General features: G+C 39.4%; 1 protein-coding gene across 1 annotated transcript; it reads right to left on the reverse strand.

Moving 5' to 3' along the window:
• Positions 1 to 7,794: 7,794 nt before the first annotated feature.
• Positions 7,795 to 18,871, reverse strand: COX19 (cytochrome c oxidase assembly factor COX19). Its single transcript, XM_078152916.1, has 3 exons — positions 18,708 to 18,871; positions 14,431 to 14,546; positions 7,795 to 8,703 (listed from the first exon to the last, which is right to left on the reverse strand). The coding sequence occupies exons 1-3, from the start codon at positions 18,787 to 18,789 to the stop codon at positions 8,623 to 8,625; spliced, it is 279 nt and encodes a 92-aa protein (XP_078009042.1). The 5' UTR covers positions 18,790 to 18,871; the 3' UTR covers positions 7,795 to 8,622.
• Positions 18,872 to 18,880: the final 9 nt, after the last annotated feature.

Consider the following 18,880-nt stretch of genomic DNA (forward strand, 5'->3'; position numbering starts at 1 on the left):
TTTAATAGATATATGAGGATATTTGTAAAGCACTTTGCAAACCTTAAAATGCTACATAAATGCTATGTATCATTACTATTATTATTCTTGTCTCTCTTATTTAGCCCATCCATGCTGGCTCTCAGAATAGGACATCTGGCATTTACTTCTTCAGGGTGATGAATACATTTCCTGATGGATGGCCAGCATTTCTGGAAGAGGCTGGTCAGCTCCATTAGGAGGAACTGCTCCCTCTCCAGGGGCACCATCTATCACTTCACCTCTTGCTCTGCTCCATCAGCCAAATGCTGTGGGAGTTCAGAGAAGGGAGTGAATTTTGCAAATTGGAATGATCTGAGAAGGCTTCACAGAGCAGCTAAAAAATTAATAAGCTTTGAATAGGGGTATATAATGCCTCTCCTGAAGAGGGTAAGAATGGTCTGGACTTGCAAAGTATTCTTGGGATTTGGAGATATTTATTTTTCTCGAGGCAAGGAAATACCACAGGCTTTGGGACTGGGGTGGGACTAAAAGGTGTGTCCAAGATAAAGAAGGAGAGAGAACACCTGGAGAAGAGAACACCTGAACTTCCCAATTCATTGGGTTAGGATTAGAAAGCATTTCTTTCTGAGAGCATGATCACGAGCCATTCATATGCACTAGCCTTCTTGTTGATCACAATACTCAAAATTCCATCTCCTGATGATGCATTTTTATGGCTTCCAATATCTAGAATGCACACTCTGTCTGTCTGTCTCTGTGTCTCTGTCTCTGTCTGTCTGTGTCTCTGTCTCTGTCTCTCTCTTCCTTACCTCTTCTTGCCTCCTCCAGCTTCCTTCAAAACTTAGCTCATCTCACCTTCCACCAGAGACCTTTGCTTGTCCCCCTCAATGCCAGCACCTTCTCTCTGAGATTACCTCCAACATAATCCTTATGTATCTTGTGTGTGTATACACACACACACACACACACGTATATACATATAAGTACACATACATATATGTATGTTGTTGCAAGTTTTCTGCCCTCTTAGAATCTGATGAGCTCCTTGTTGGCAGGTACTGGTTTTGCCTTTCTTTGTATTCCCAGTGTGTTTAGCACAGTGCCTGGCACATAGTAATAAAGTTTAATATGTTAATATATTTTAATAAATGCTTGATCTTATTTGATCTGACAACTTGAGAAAGATACCTCCAACAGTTGAATTACTTCTAACCTGGGCCTTTAAATCTTCCCCAGAAGACCAAAATCCTGTAGTAATCCCTACTAATTTCAGGTGGAACATGCCTCAAATTTTAAACTTAGATGAGCTATTCCCAAAATTCAGAGACTCTTTGACTCATTATCCTCCTCCTCCCCCAAACAGAGTTTACTCTGGACAAACCTCTGAATTTAGATCATGGCTAAATTTCCAAAGACACTGGATGCAGGGACTTAACTACCATATAAGCATTCAAAATGACAATGCAAATGTAAGGTTTAATACCATCTTTATCTTACACCATTGCAAATGTAAAGAATTAACAGATCTATAAGCAAAGCAGAAAACCCATAAAAGTTTCACAATAGTCCCCAAACAATCCATATGATTTTCCTCTCACTCCAATTAGATCCCATTTCCCCCAAGGTCCTAATGTCCTTTGGCCTCTTCCTGGAAGAAAAGCCTACTTTTGGCTACTACATGGGCAACCCTTTCTCCTGAGACCCATCACATCAGAATACCACACGGAAACAGCAGTATGACAAGTCTAGGAGCTCCTCATCTGTCTGTTATCACAGAACACAATCTCGATCACAGAATCTTCAAATCTCATGGAGTCTCAGAGTCAGAAGGGATCTCAAAGACCACGTAGTACAATACATACCTGAACAACAGCCTACTGTATGGCATGCTGGGCAACACTGGTGTAATCTGGCATAGCAAAGAGAACTGGCCTGCACTAAGAGTCAAGAAAACCTGGGTTTAAATTTCACTTCCGAAACTCACTGGCTATGTGATGATCAGCCACAGTCAGACACATCAAAACTTGACTCTAGCATAGTGATGTCATTTAGGTCCTCTTCGAATATGAAGGACAACAACCACATACCTTCTCATAGTTTGTTTTCTCATCTATAAAATGGGGATAATAGTAACTAATATTAACAGTGCTGTTGGGAGGCTTAAAGAGATAATATATGTAAAATGCTTTGTAAAACTTAAAGCATTCTTTAAATGGCAGTTATTGTTATTACCGAAAGGCAGGGAGCTGGCTTTAGAGACCAGAAGACCTGGGGTTCTAGTCTCACCTCTGACATGTTGGCTATGTGATCCTGGGCAAGTCACCTATCCTTTCAGTGATCTAGGCAAATCTCTAGGACAAGAAGTTGCAGATAAGGTGCTCACCTGTACTTCTTCTGGGAGTTCCCATGAAATCACGGATTAATTCATCATCATCATTATGCAGTTCCTGTTTGAAGAACTCTGCTAAGGGAGAGATCAATATGTCCCAAGGGACTTGAGACCTTTGCTGCTGTCCCTTGTAATTTTCTCTCTCTCTCTCTCTTTTTTTTTTTTGCTTTTTTGGTGAGACAATTGGGGTTAAGTGACTTGCCCAGGGTCACACAGCTAGTAAGTATCAAGTATCTGAGTTCAAATTTGAATTCAGGTCCTCCTGATTACAAGGCTGGAGCTCTATCCACTGTGCCACCTTGCTGCCCTTGTAATTTTCTCTTGACAACAGTCAAGTTGCTTAAGAAATTACTTTTCTCAGTAAAGGCCAGATTCTTGAACTCTCTTAATTTGGGTTATCTATGAAGCAAGTTCCAAGACAAGTGTTGCCAGGGAAATCCCCCCTTTTCTAACCTAGAGGCTTAGGGTTCAGAATGACATTGTCTGAGACCTTGTCTCTCCTTTTTCCAGGAGTTTAGAGGTCAGAAAGGATCAGTACAACTTCAGAAAACAAAGTAGATGCCCACTTATTAGAGAATGGCTAAACAAATTGGGATACATAAATATAATGGAATATTACTGTGCTGTATGAAATGGTGACTGACGAATACAGAGAAGCTTGGAAAGATCCATGTGAACTGTGGCAGAATAAGTAAATGGAGCCAGGAAAACAATATATCCAATGACTATGTAAAGGGGGAAGAATATCAACAACAGAACAACCAAAATTGAAGGCTGTGTTATAATGACCAAGTCAGGCATCAGAGAAAGGAGACATTTCTCCCTCTTCCTTATAGAAAATGGAGAGCACGGGTGGGGAACATTCAACATAACATCAGAATTTTTGGATATGTTTGTTAGTTAGTTTTTTTTTTTGGGCTAGGCAGTGGGGTTAAGTGACTTGCCCAAGGTCACACAGCTAGTAAGTGTTACGTGTCTGAGGCCAAATTTGAACAAGGTCCTCCTGACTCCAAGGTTAGTGCTCTATCCACTACGCCACCTAGCTGCCCCGGATATGTTTGTTAGTTTTGCTGAACCTTTTTTTTCCCTTCCTTTTAAAAAAATTCTTATTGCAAGGGATGGCTCTCTGGGGGAAGATGGGATAAAGGATATTGTAGAAAATATAAAAAACAAAATGTATCATTAAAAATAATTTTAAACATATCCTTGCAAAAGTCAAGGTTTAGGGAAATTTCCTTTTGGGCTGCATGGGTGAGAACACATCCGCCTCTGCCATGTGCCTCTGCCTCACGGTAGCCATAACCCAAACCCTCTTTTCTCATTTTCTCTATCCTCCATGACTCAGGTCTGATGAGTTCTTAGTTCTTTCCGAAAAAGAAGGAAAATGAGATTAAGACTCCCTTTAATAAATCAGCATAAATACCCAGCCCCTTCCAATCATCCATCCCACAATAGTGAGTATCAACCAATTTGGCCTGCACCAGTAAAACCTATCTTACAGGAGGTGATGAGATTTAGATCCATACACTCCATAGGAAATTACAATCAAAATTCCAAACACTGAGTTGATTGTTGAACTCTTTTGATCAACCCCTTTTAACTGAAAAGGAGGATAGAAAGGCATTCTGTTCAGATGAAATACTACGATCAAATAAATACACAGTTTAGTATCACTTAAACTTAATGTGGTCTACATAAAAAATTAAGTTTTGGTGGCAGCCTCATTCCTGCGGTCATGACACCCCTATGCCAATTCCTTGGTATGGCTTAGGAATACACTGTATCCAAGAAACAGTTACCATTCATAAGAAAGTAATTCTAGAAAATCCACATTGGTGTATGTGAGTTTGGCAAGGGAGTACTTTTCTAGGCCTAGAACTAAGTAAAAGGTTTTGACTCCGGAGCTAAAATTACATTAACAAGGGCCTTATCAACAACAACAACAAAAGTATTATCATTATGCTGAATGATAAGCCCTAAAATTCACCACAATGCAAATATTTCAGAAGGCAGAGTTTTCTGGATTCTTTGGCAAGAATATCTAAAAAAACTTAAAATCTTAACAAAATTATGCTAATTTTGATTATTGTTTCTTTACTTTTTTGCTTCTTTCATGACTTTAAATGATGATTTCCTTTTTTAAAACATACTGATTTTTGCTTCAGAATAAAAAATCTAAATGTATAGATGAAATCATAGAAAGTTTGGCTTTACAATGACCCCACAGGTCTTTTATATAACACAAAAAATTTGACAAAAAAGATTTCTCTAACTCACATTAATTATGGATAAAAAGCTAAAATAGGGGGCAGCTAGGTGGCTCAGTAGATAGAGCACCGGCCCCGAAGTCAGGCGGACCTGAGTTCAAATCCAGCTTCAGACACTATAACACTCACTAGCTGTGTGACTCTGGGCCAGTTATTTAACCCCAATTACCTCACCCCCCCAAATAAATAAATTCATCAATAAAAAGCTAAAATATATCAGGAACTAACCAGTGTAATGCTAAATAAAGCACATGTAAGACCTAGTAGATAGGATATTACACTTAAGAGACAGAAAGCTCAAAGTATCCCTAAGACACTTAATGGTGTGTGACCCTGGGCAAGTCACTTAACCTTAGCACTTAGTATAGTGCATGTACATAAGAAATGTTAAGTGTCTGACAACCTCTCTGTTCCTCAGTTTCCTCATCAGTGAAATGAAGGGGTTGGACTTGGCAGCCCCCAAGGCCCCTTTCAGGTCTGAAACCTATGCTCCTCTGTATGTTCACGAATGCTATTTGTTCCTGTCATGAAAGATGGCCCTCACAAAGCCCAACTGATGAAGGATTCCCAGGGACAAACTCAGATGGCTAAAATAAATGCTCACTGTCCAGACTACGATATACAACTGGATAGTCAAAGCCCGTCCACACACATATCTGAGGCAGAGCCTTCAGATAGAAAATTTAGTCAACTCAGAATTCAATAGGAAGAAGGTTCTCCCCACGCTTTTCTGTATTTTTCATTTTCATAGTTTCTTACAGTACAGCAATATTCCATTACTTTCATATACCACAGTTTAGCCATTCTCAAATGGATGGGCATTTCCTTTGTTTCCACTTTGTTGCTACTACATAAATGCTGCTATAAATATTTTGAAGTCCAATTGTTCTCCCTGCCTCCAGTCTCTTCCTTCTCCAATTCTTCCTCCACAGAGCAGCCAAAGTGTTTTTCTAAGACAGTTCAGTTTCCATGTTACTCTACTATTCAGTAATCTCTAGTGGCTCCCTATCACTGCCAGGATCAATACAAACTCTGGCATTTAAGGCCTTTCATGGCTTGGCTCCTACTTACCTTTTCCAGGATCATTATATAGGGTGTCCCAAAACATAAATGGCACTAAGACTTTTAGGACACCCTGTACATAACTCCCTTTCACACTAAACTGGCCTTATTACAGTTTCACATATGCCATTCCAGCTCCCATATTTCTATACTTTTTCACAGGCCATCCCCCCCATGCTTAGAATGCACTTCCCTTCTCTTGGTACTGAGTTTCCTTTAAAGTTCAACTCAATGCTTGCCTTCTCAATGAGGGTGGGTAGGGAGGGAGGGAGCAAATTTGGAACCCAAGTTTAAAAACAAATGTTAAAAAGTATTTTCACGTACAACTGGGAAATAAGATATACAGGCAATGGAGTACAGAAATCTATTCTGCGTACAGGAAAACAGAAGGGGAAGAGGATAAGAGAAGGGGTGGGGGAGATAGAAGGGAGGGCAGATTAGGGGAAGGGGTATTCAGAATGCATGTCGTCTTGGGGTTGGGGGAGTGACAAGAAGGGGAGAAAATTTGGAACTCAAAATTCTGTTAGTGAATGTTGAAAACTAAAAATAAATTAGAAAAAGATCAACTCAAGCATCGCCTTCTATTTGAAACCATTCCTGATTCCTCTCCCCTCCCATCATTATTTTCTATTTTATGTATTGTACTTTGTATACAGTCTCTACTTTCTTCAGCACTGCACTCGGTTTGGACCCCAGGGAATAAGATGCCCCACCCAGAATAAGCTGATCACCTGAAATCTCATCATCATGCTGATTAACACTCAGCCCCTCCTCAACTTTCTCTGCCTTCTCTCCTCTCTGACTTGGAGGACAGAGTACCAAACTTCTCTCAAAACTTTCCTTTATGGAGGGCAGGGATCTTGACCTTTCAGCTAATTTTCCATCACTAGCTTTGCTTGGTTTGGATCCCAAGGAACATGATACCCCTGATCCTCCCCCATCTCTTCTAGCTTTCTTCAGAGCACGGTTCTCCCCCCCCCCCCCCCCCCCCCCCGTTAGATTGCAAGCTCCTTAAGGGAAGGGACTGTTTTTCTTTTTCTTTGTACTCCCAGCACTTTAGCACAGCGCATGGCTGGGCTGAACTGAACTGAATGTGTGCGTGATCCGGGAATCTCTGATCACGACTATTCAACTTCATCAAATTGCAGACGTAAGGGAAAACGAAGTGTTATAGTAGTTGAGGCTGCACCTCATAAAGGATGCACTCCTTTTGGCTTTTGAGTGGACCATTTTGTGTCTTCTAAAAGGTGAAAGACTTCAAATAATTCACACCGAACAACCTCTGTGCAGATAGTAAAGAGAAGTGCAAAGAAGTTATACTTCGTTGTGTCTATCCATTGGATAGAACTGTATGGTCAAAAGCCATTGGAAGGCTGAAGAATCAGCCAACTTCTGTTTCTGTTTTAAGAAGCCAGTCAGCTTTGCAGAAAGGACGCCCCCTTTTAAGGAGTCTGTTGCTGGGGCTAACACCTGCCAGCTGAGAAGAGAGCCAGCTATGGAAGAAGAGCCCAGGTCTTCAGAGAGAATTGCTTTTCCACCTTTTCCCCTGCAACTCTTCTGGAATTCTGTTTAGGGAGGTGGGAGAGGGGTAGAGGAATTTTTCTCTTCTCCTTTTACCATCAGTAAGGCTTCATTGACCTGGTGAGGAGGGAGGAGGCAAATCCCCTTCCCCTTCACCACTGGTTCAGTATGTACCAAAGGTAGAGGAATAAACAAAGATGAAGTGATATTTCATCTAGCCTAAAACTGTTCAAATTCTAAGTCTATTCCCAAATCCCCATTCTTAGAGAAAGAACATCTAGAAGTAGATCAATCAATTAATGGCACAAAATATTGCAATTAATCAAGTGCCATGGATATGCTGCCATGTATATTGTATGCTCATATATGTTGGTGAGGAAAAACATGACAAGATTATCACTATTATAACATTTTGTTCTTGACAGAGAACTTGGATGTAGCAATGCTGAAATACCAAGATTTACAGAAGTTTCTATAAAAAGTAAAACAGTATGATTTATGGGTAATGAAAAGATAGCCAGTGTTGATGAAATCCCAGATGTTCTGCTTTTCAAGAAGTGAAAATACGACAAGTTTTAAAATTATTTGTCCAACTTTATAAAGGCTGACAAACAATACGCTGAACTATTTAGAAACATACTTGGAATCTGCAAATACCTGAAAAACATAGAGACCAATATATCAGAAGCCAAAATATTTCACACTCCTTTTGTATTTTTAAATTTTATCAAAAAATTTAAGATACATATTTCTAAATTGTAAAGAAAATATTTTGTTGCTGAGTAGCAGTTTTATTTTTTGATAACAGTTGTGCAAATAGACAACTTTGTAGGCATTTAGTTAACTCAAAAATATTCATTGTACTCTATTAAAAATTACACATTTACAAAAGAGAAAAGCCATCTATTTACAAATTTTTTTTTATCAAATCACATATAACATTCTTATTTCACATTAAGGGCCTATAACTAAAATGAAGAAAAGCTCACATATTGGCCAAAACAACAACCAAAAAAAAAAACCCAAATCCCATAAACTTTTTAGGAAAGCCTCTAAAAAGAGATAATTCACCAAATGATAACCCTGAAAGGTTAAATTTACCTTATAAAAGTAAACATTTTCCCCTAACTTTGCTTAATGTCAGGATTACACTCTACCCATGGATTGACATTAGCAGTGCATGGTAACATCATTTTGGTTTCTTCTTGCCTCTTCATTATAAGATGAATATTGAAAAAAGGGAATCCTTCAAACAAAGCACCTTTCCTAAGTAAGATTTTAATATCAATCAGGGTCAAATATTAATTTCTTACAGATGGTGGGAACAATTAAAGAAAGAAGGTACAATATGTACCACTACAGAGGATTCCTACAATAAGCAATTCAATTGTCTTCTTCCCATTACAAGTTCTTTTTTGCTTCTGATTTTTCATCCATTAGATCTTTAAATCCTAGCTTTTCCAGTGATTCTTGTGCCATTAGCTGCCTAAGAAACAAACAAAAAAGATTTGTAAAAGGCATCTTGAAAACTCTTCTAATACTGTGCTACATTGGTATGTATTTGCTGGATGTAGTTCAAAATAATTTTCTAAGGCCTGATAAATGATGAATGCTGGGTTATAGCCAAATAAAACTCATGTTTCCTCCCTTTTCATGTTACTCAACCTAAAGGAATCTGGCAAATTGAGAGATTTTGCAAGTAGTTTTAGTCAGCTACCTAGCCTTCTTTGAATGTTTCTAGATTCTCAAGTGTGACTTCGTTATTCTTTTTGTGCTGTTCAGTTGTTTCAGTCATGTCCAACTCTTCATGACCCCATTTGGGGTTTTCCTGGCAAAGATACTGGAGTGGTTTGCCATTTCCTTCTCCAGCTCATTTTAAAGATGAAGAAACTGAGGCAAATAGTTAAGTGACTTGCCCAGGGTCACACAGCTAATAAGCATCTTTTTGATGCTTTGAATTCAGTTCTCCCTGACTCCAGGGCCTGCATCCTATCCACTTTGCCACGCAGCTGCCCTGTTGTTCTTTAGGGGAAATATAAAAACAATCGAGACAGATGGTTGGTGGAGCAAGTTGGATGTGGAGTCAGAGGCCTTGGGTTCAAACCCCATCTCTGCCACCCCAGCTGTGGTACCTGGGAAAGGAATTTTATCTCTGTGGCCTAATGATCTCTGAGGTCCCTTCCAGCCCTGAGTCTATGATTCTATGACCTTGGGAGACTGGTTTATAATTCTGATTTACTCTGTAAAAATAGTAGCTCAATTCTTCAAACACAGAAATTACTGTATTGTATGGCTCTTCAAAGAAGTTACAAGAATAGCCTAGAGAAGCAAGAGGATTTATTCAAATATCTGTGTCAGATGCTTGCTCAACACAATGAATGCCTGGTTAGCTTCAAATTCAATGTTAAAAGAAAACCTGAAGGCAGCATGAGGTAGTAGAAGAAGCAAACTCTTAGTTGGAATCTCTGCTCCCCTTATCAGCTGACCCTTACTACCTCCTAAGGCCCAGGTCTCCATCTGTAAAAGGATTAGAGGAGATGATGGATCTCCATGGGCCTTCCAGCTCGAAATCTTATGATTCTTTAGCATTCATACAGTTCTTCCCATCATCAAAAGGATTTTTAAACCTAAGATCACTGCCATACTTCTTGACACCACTGTTAAGGACACAAGAAAACTGAAACTAAGGTTAAATGAAGGTTAAATTGGTAGAAGCTAAAATAAAATTAAATTGCTTAAATGCAGATGTCTTACAATCCCTTTTAATTGCTTTTTCTTTCCCTTCCCCTGGGTTTTACCAGTTCATTCACTGTGTGACCAGTGTTGCTGCTACATAGCAGAGGTTTAGGGAAGCTTGGGGTGGGGTGGGAAGAGGGGATGATGACAAGGAGACATAAAGAGGTGATTTTGGCAGCTGGTACTAAAAATCCTGAGGTTCCTATTCATACAATATGTCCACAATATTCCTTACCATCACTAAGGAAAAGGATGGGCCTACCCCCATATATGTATTAGTTCCCTCTCCCCCATGTTGTATCTGATTTTGGGGTGGAGACTGAGGGGTTAGGAGCAGGACTGAAAACAAATGGAAAAAAACTGTGAATGAGAAGACTAGATTTACAACTCTTTTCCAAATCCTCACATCTTCAGTCCTTACTGAAGACTTCAAAAAAAAGTTTTTTAGTACAGTTCTGAATTCACTGGATTTAGATTTCCTAAGCTCATAATATTAAGAACTCTATTAGGCAACAGGGGAAGACATGAAGGTTAGATACTATGATAAATAGCTAACATTTATACAGTACTTTAACATGGCAAAGCGCTTTATATACATTATCTAATTTGAGCCAACATTGTTAGATAGATACTGCAGGCATTACAATTACAACAGCTGAGGAAGACAAGGCATAGAGAGATAAGTGATTTGGCCACTGTCATACAGTTAGTGTCATAACTGGGAAAGGGACTCAGGGCATTCCTGACTCTGAGCCTCAGGGAGCACACAGTTCACTAAGGTGATAAGACACACAGATAGTTATAATTTGAAATAAAATGTGTCTTAGAAAATTGATAAAGTGCTATAGGATATCTATCACAGAAGGTTGTGACTAAATGGGGAGATCAGGCAAGGCTGCCTGGAGTGGCAATGAATTGGGCTTTAATGGATGAAGAATATAAGTTAAACAGATAAAGAAGAAAAAAAGACATTCAGGGATAGAGAACAGCATAAGCAAGACACAGCAGAATGACAGAATCGTCTCTGTCTGAGGGTAAAGGGAGTTCTCCAGTCTGGACTAAAAGAATAACACAGAGATGTGGAGAAGAAGATTGTGCCAGCCTGTGGAGGTCCTTGATACCAGACAGAGGAATTTGAACCTGGCAGATTATACGAGCCACTAAAAATCTGGGGCAGAGGAGAGACATGACAGAATCTATATAAGATTATTTTGGTGCCAGAAAAAATGACATGGAATGGGGGAAAAGTTAGAAGAGAAAACCTCTAAAAAGGCTACTGCAGATGTACAAGGTGGTAGTAGTGAGAACAGAGATGAGGAGCTGGACTTAAAAGATGTTTCAGAATTGAGTCTAATTTATAAAAACAAGAGCATTCCCCAACTGATAAATGTTCAAAGGATGTGAAAGGCAGTTTTCAGAAGAAGAAATTGAAGTTATCTATTTTTGTTGTTGAGTTGCTTTTTAGTCATGTCTGACTCTTCATGACCTTATTTGGGGTTTTCTTGGCAGAAATACTGGAGTGGTTTGCCATTTCCTTCTCCAGTTCATTTTACAGATAAGGAAACTGAGGCAAATAGGGTTAAGTGACTTGCCTAAGGAAGTGTCTGAGGTCAGATTTGAACTCAAGTCCTCCCGACTCCAGGCCTGGGGCTCTATCCACTGTACCACCTAGCTGCCCATATTCAAAATTCCTACCAAGCTAGAAAAGCCAGCCAATTTAGTCAATAAACATTTACTAAGTGCCTATGATGTACCAGGCCCTGTGCTAAGGTTTAAGTACCGGTTCAGCCACAGTCTTTTGTACAAGGACAGTCCAACTAACCTCAGAAGGCCTTACTAATAATACATTTTTTTTTTGGCTGTAACAACTCTATAGGAAAGTACCCATACCAATGAAATCACGGATCCTAGAAGTTTTGAAGAGTAACTACATCTAGAGATAGCACTTCAGAGCCCCTGGTATATTTAATGTATTTAATACATTTATAGTAACAATGCACATTTATGTAATGCTTTAAGGTATACAAAGCACTCTCCTCATAACAAAACTTTGAGGAAGGCAGTATAAGCATAATCAGTCCTACTTAACAGATGAGAAAACAGGTTCTCAGAAGTGAAATGACTTGCCCAGAGTCACACAGTTCATAAGTACTCAGGTCAGCATTCAAACTTAGATCTCCTGACTTTCAGTTAGGTGCTTTTCTGTACCACTGAATTTGTAGCATAACTTTCTTTTAAATGATCACAGAGATTCATAATTGTGGACATATAGAACGTAGTCTGAAGTCCTGGGTCTAAGTCTCATCTCTGTGGGACTTAGCTTTGTGATCCAAGACAAGCCACTATAATGTCTCTCAGACTCGTGTGCAAAAATGGAGATTAGAACTCAGATACTAGCTTCGGAGACTGTCTATGTAAGTAAAACATCCATCAGAGTCTGTGTAAATGTAAGCTATAATTCTTGGTTAGGAACACAGTCTCTCATTTTAACATCACTCCTATGAGAAAGGACTTTGCAATTAACTTCTTTATGACATGGTTTCTGTGTATGCAATAAGATAAAAAGTTAGGAACACCTAGTTCCCTGACCCAAAGTAGCAGGGCATGAGTTCTCAATGAAACATTGAGGCGATCCAGCGGGAAAAAAAGAGAATTAAATCATATGATTACAGATAACAAATCAAACTACTTAGCACAAAGTGGATAAAAAAACCAAATAACTGATCTAAAAAATTTTCAACTGGTTGCTGTGGTGCTTCAGAAGCTACACAATTTTTAAACTTCCATTTGAAAATGACAAGAATGAAGCAGGAATGTAAGCCAAATACAAATACTCAACTGGCTAGCATTTTCTTTAATCACCCATTAGTAGGTACTGACTGGCTTGAGGGAACCCCCCACCCGCCCCCAACCTATTATGAGTTTCACTTACATATAGTAACTTTACAGTTTGCAAAGAGCTTTTCTCATAACAACTTTGTGGAGATATGTGATACAAATATTATCTCCATATTACAGATGAGAGAGATGAAGTGACTTGGTTAGAGCCTGGGCTACAGTGCACATCTTCTAATGCCAAGTTCAATGTTCTTTCCATTAAACCACACCGACTAGGAAACATGGAAAAGCACAGCAGTGAACCTACCACTGCACTGGGGGAATGGATCTTTGCAATGTAGACTTCAGGTTATTCCTAAGAGCAAATGACTTCAGGAAATGAGGAGGAAGCAAACTGACAGAGGTTGGCCCCTCTGTACTATTTCCAGAGGCAAGCAGATGACTGTGAGATCCAGTATAATCTTTTAAGTAGTAATGAAAGTCTATACTACAAATTTATCTATGTTGTGTGCGTATATAAAAATAACAAAAGAATGCAGCTTCAACCAAAAATGTTATTTTTAAGAATGGTGGCAAAATTTAAGACTATTTACATGACAGTTAATATACTTCTAATTATTTATAAATGCATGATTAAGCCAGAATTTTTCAGATTCAAATTCTTTTGTTCATTTTGAGGACTAAAATCTACAGAAAGTTTAAAGTACAAAAAGAAAACCATTTTAAAGGGTCTTCCAACTTCTAACATCACCTAAAAGTCTTAAACTGTTTTGCTGACATCTCTTTCAAACACTTCTGTGTGGAGCCTGAAGAGAACTATAATATATTTTAGCCCTAAAGGAAATTTCTGAGTTTGTTATGGGAAACCGAAAAATAGGGTTTACAATGGATTGGCTTATATCAAGCTGTCACTGGCAGAGACAGCCAAGTTTGAAGGCTGAATTCCTCAAGCAGCTAATGATGGGCTCAGATTCAGTTAAAAAGCAAAACTGAGTGTTGTTTTTTTTAAAAACTAGCTATTATAATTAGTAGCTATATACTTTTCTTTCTCACTTTAGAGAGTCTAAAAGTAGCTCCTATTTTAAGTTAAATCTCTAAGGATCATCTTTGGATGGGAGGTTTGTTTTCAAAGCAAGTTCTAGAGCATTTTGGTCAAGACAGAAAGAATCTCTCATCTTTCATCTCTCTTAAAATAAGCTATTGTCTTCTTCACATACCAAATAGCCCTAACTCTCAGTAGATCAAAACAATGGAATGTGTATTTTTACCGTCTGGGAATAAGACAGATATTCTGCACCCACAATTTTCAAATCTTTCTGTGCTGTCAGCATTTTTTTAAAAAAGTACAATTTAAAAACATGAATGACTAGTTAATAGCACTGTCCAACTTTGGAAAGCAAACACAGTAAAGGAATGCAACCCCAAACCCCACATAATTCTATCATTCAATAAAATGGTCTCAGGATTGTTAAGTATCCTTTAGTACAATTTAATACGATAATCCTCAATTTCATGGATAAACCATTCTACAGCTGTGGAATACTGTGGTTATGCCAAAGGCCTGGATTAGGCTTAAAGCAATGAACTCCCAGAAAAAAATGCCCAAGTGCAGAGATGTTAAAAGTTGACATGTACTTGCCTCTCCATTCGGCATTCTAAATATTCTTTTGATTCATTTCTGCACAAAGTATTTTCAAAATTATTATCACGAAGACACTTCAAGAATTTTTCTTTAAAAGCTTTACATTCACCTAGAATAAAAAAAACTTCTTTTAAAAAATGAAAACCTGTCACTACAAAATGAAATTATCCCTTGTGAAAAATTTCCCCCAGGAATAAATATACATAATGATGAAAAAAATTACTTACAATGTATTTGCTAAGATTAAAATTCTATTCATACCCACCCATTATTGGATACTCAAATTAGAACTCTAGTCACAAACATGTATATTTTGGTAACATTTTTAAAGCTTATACTAAGTATAGTGGAAGACTTCATTTTTCATTCAAAGCCATTGTCCTATGAATTGTAATTTTTTACAATTAGCAAAAATAATTACATGTATGACATTTCTCCAAAGAACTCAACTCTCCTAATATAATTACCATTTCTGGGCAAGAAATCCCAGAATTCCGTCAACATAAAAATGAGTAAAAGTCTGTACAAAGATATGGTATGTATTCTGGGCAATTATGACACATAGTCATTTGTAAAGACTATTCACAAAAAAAGGAGTAAATATCACAAAATGAAGCAATGCCAAAATGAAAAGAGAGGCATGTCCCTACTTTAAAGAAACCAATATGGAAAACTCCTGATAGAGTGGAGGCTGTTTGCATTATAAAATGATTCACAGCAAGTTTCATTAAATACTAAGACTTAGTACATATTTGAATTATCTGATTTATAAATTCATGGTAACATATTTATTAAAATATTCATATTCTTAAAACAAAATACTCATACAAAAATTTCTGATAACTGTTCAATAAACAAGGATTTCATAAATTTGATTTTCCTATTCTATTTTTATTAAATTTAATCTTGAAGAACTTGAAAAAAATCTCTAAGTATTAAGTTTGTACTAGTTTATGCAAATTCTTTCCTAATTCAACCTAAGAGACTCTTGAGTAAAAAAATTTATCCATTTCTGCCAATGCTCTAAATAATGAATAATTATTTTACTACCTGTATTCTCAAAATACTTGCTGAAAATGCTAAAAATCCATTTTTAAAGACCTTATATACATTCATTACATTAGCTGTTCTTAAGGTCCTCTTTGTGTTGAATTCATATTTCTGTCCCATGAGTATGTATATACAGCAGGACAAAGGACAAGAGATGGTTCAGGAGGAATGGACTACTATCTACATAGCTGGAGGACCCAAATCAGAGTTCCACGTAAGTATTAAAGTTTCAAAGTATTTCTTGAAGGGAAGTTTGGCTGTTTTTCTAGGATGGATTTAGTAGTTAAAAAAAATTTTTTTGTTAGTCTGCATTACTCATTCAAGTAGGCTCATTAAATCAAATTCCTGTTCAATTTATTCTTTCCTTCAACAAACACTTTCCAGCTATACACCATTTTAAAGCATAGCACTTCTAACACCAAGATTTAGAAAACTAAGGGTCAGGCTTTTTAAACCTGTTTTTCCCCCCTATATTTTTGGCCTAACTATGAGGTAATAAAATGAACAAAGTTCTTTTTAAAGGAACTGCAGACAGTGTGTATTTTCCCTTTTCTGTTTAGAGGAAAAGTCTTCCGCAGATATTTAAAGTATGGTGTATGTATATATTTGCACCATGATATATGTCACCATGGTATCTTGATGACAAGGACAGATGTCTACCTTCCTAATTATGTTAAAAATCTATTATCTAAGGAAAGAATGTTGCCTTTAAAATGGAAGATAATCCCTGTCTATCTTAAAGCTGAAATTTTGGTAAAATCACAAAAACATTAACAACCTATCATAAATATTTGCTATACAGGGCACCCCTAAAGTCTTAGTGTATTAAGACTTTTGAACACCCTCTATTTTTCTCCTTACATAATTACACAAGTTCATAAAGTGTGTTGTCAAAAGATTCACTGATTGCATCTTATCCATAATCTTCTAAAGCAGCATCTGTAAACTGTGGAACTCTGGCTTGTGTAGCAATGGGATTCCAGGAGCTTAGTGACATGGGTGACATTTCCCTAAAACATTAAATATAAAATTGTTTGTGTGAAAATTACTTATTATAACATTTTCTTCCACCATCATTAAGATAGAATAAGTGAAACTTATTTTAATCCAAGATTTTTTCAACTTCCCCTTATCTATCTAAGGACTCCTGAAGATGTTTATGGGTTTTGTTAACATACTGTGAATCCGAAAGTGTTCTCCAGACAAAAGAGTTTGGGATATACTGTTCCAATGCACTTAACATCAAAAACTGGATGTGGGGGGAAAAAAGGGTATAAAAAGAATCAGGGAATTAAATTGTAACTACTCTTCACTGGGTTAAGGGGGAAGAAAGCCTAAATATTTTTCTTACACTCTCCTTGGGTGGAGTATCTTCCAATCACCTGTTCATTTTAAGCCAATCAACCTTTGGGAATGGGTAAGAAACAAAATTAAGGCAAGATAACAATGGCCAAAGATCTAGCTGAAAATTAAACAGGATGTAAACCACTTCACTCCCTGAAGAAGCATGCTGGGTGGTATAGGGTTGGCCTCTCAACAGGACCAGGCTCCAGCACCAGCTGGGGGTTGGTATTTTTGTGTTCCCCAGCCCCAGCTGGAATACAGCTAAAAAAGACTGCACCCTCCAGACATCCATTCCTTCAGTAGGTCTCAGGAGCTGTTCCCACTGTCCTCTTTGGGGAATGAGGTGAATCACAGATTTAAGAGGGATGAAGAGACCCTCTAGTTGAATCTCCTCATTAAAAGAGGACAGAGGTATAGAGGTGTTAGGTAACCTGCTCAAGGTCACAGAGAAAGTGACAAGACTTGGATATGAATCTAGGGCTTCTCATCCCAAATCCAACGATCTCACCCACATCGCATGGGTGAATTATATTGAAGTGGATAAGGGAAAGGGAACAGAACAGGCCCAGTTTCTATCAGAGACTTTTTTTTTCTTCTCAAATGCATAAAGAAGCATCCTCAAAGAGATGGGTGGGGTGAGGTACTAGTTAAGCAGTAGTTTAGCCTTCAAGGGGACACCTCTTGCCAGGAAGGCTTGGGGGCATTCAGGATCGGAAGGGGAGAGGAAAAAAAGGGAAGATGATGTGGGTGGAGAGAGGGGAAATGGGGAGAGGGAGGTCAGAAGGAGAAGAAAAGGAGGAAGGAAGGGCCAGAAGGACAGAAGAAGTAAAAGGACAGGAGGGAGTGGGAAAGGGAGAGGTAGGAAAAAAGTAGAAGGAAAGAGAGGGGAAGGGAAAAGGGGACCAAGAGAATAGAGGGAACAAAAGGAGAGAAAAGGGGACAGGAAAAAGTAAGTGAAAAGAAGAGGGGAGAGCAAAGAAGAGGAAAAAGGAAGGGAAGAAATAGGAGGTGGAAGGGAGAATGTACACGGATGGGGAGAGGGAGGTCAGAAGAGAAGGCAGGGAAGTTTTGAAAAGTAGGAGAAAGGAGGGAAGAGGAAGGGGGAAGGGAGAGAGAGGTGGGTAGGAGAGGAGAAAGAGGAATAGAAAGAAAGAGAGAGAAGAGGAAGAATGGAAAAGGGTACAGTGGAGGGGAATAGGAGAAAGAGGAGGGAGAAGAGGAGAAAGGAGGAGGGGGTACAGGGGAGGGTATGGGATTCAGGGGAATGAAGGAAGGGAAAAAGAGGAGGGAGGGATGGAGAGGAGAGGGAGCCAGGGTGAGAGGAAAGAAGAGGAAAGGGGCAAGGGGACAGGGAAGGAGAAAAGAGGGGAGAGAAGAGGCAAGAAGGAGATGAGAGACGAGAACCGGGGGAGAGGGCGAGGAGAGAAGAAAGAAGAGGAGGGGGACAGAGGGAAAAGGGAGAGAGGAGGGAGGCAACGGGGAGGGGGTCAGAGACACTGGGGACGTACGGGGGGAGGAGGGGGGAAGAGGAAGAGGGGGGAAGAGGAAGAGGGGAGGGGGACAGGGGAGGCAACGGAGAGGGGACAGAGACACGGGGGGGAGGGGGAAAGAGGAGACGGGACAGGGGAGGAGGGAACGAGACAAAAAGAGGGGCGGGGGAAAGGGTGAAGAGAAGAGGGAGGAGATAGGAGTGGGGGAGGGGGACAGGGCGAGAGGGAGCGGGAGGGGAGCAGAGGCTGGGCCCGAGGGAAGGGCTCCTCACGCCCCCTCCCCGCCAGACCCCCAGAAGCCCCCCTCTAGCTCCACAGATCCCTCCTTCCCCCACCACACCCGCTCCCCTCGCCGGCGGCAGCTGGCCACAAGGGCCGCTGCTCACCGAAATGGTCCAGCGGGAAGCTGCCCTTGTCTGGGGGCCGGGGCTGGAAACTCTTGGTCCCGAAGTTCATGGCGGTAGACATGGTGATCGCGGGCCTCTAAGCACAGGCCGGAGCCGTCACACCGGCCGCGGAGCGCCGAGCCGTTAGCGGCGGGCAGGCAGCCTCAGCGGAG

Source organism: Phascolarctos cinereus, unplaced genomic scaffold, assembly GCF_003287225.1.
Source record: "Phascolarctos cinereus isolate Bilbo 61053 unplaced genomic scaffold, phaCin_HiC Scaffold_4;HRSCAF=312, whole genome shotgun sequence".
Lineage (NCBI taxonomy): Eukaryota > Metazoa > Chordata > Mammalia > Diprotodontia > Phascolarctidae > Phascolarctos > Phascolarctos cinereus.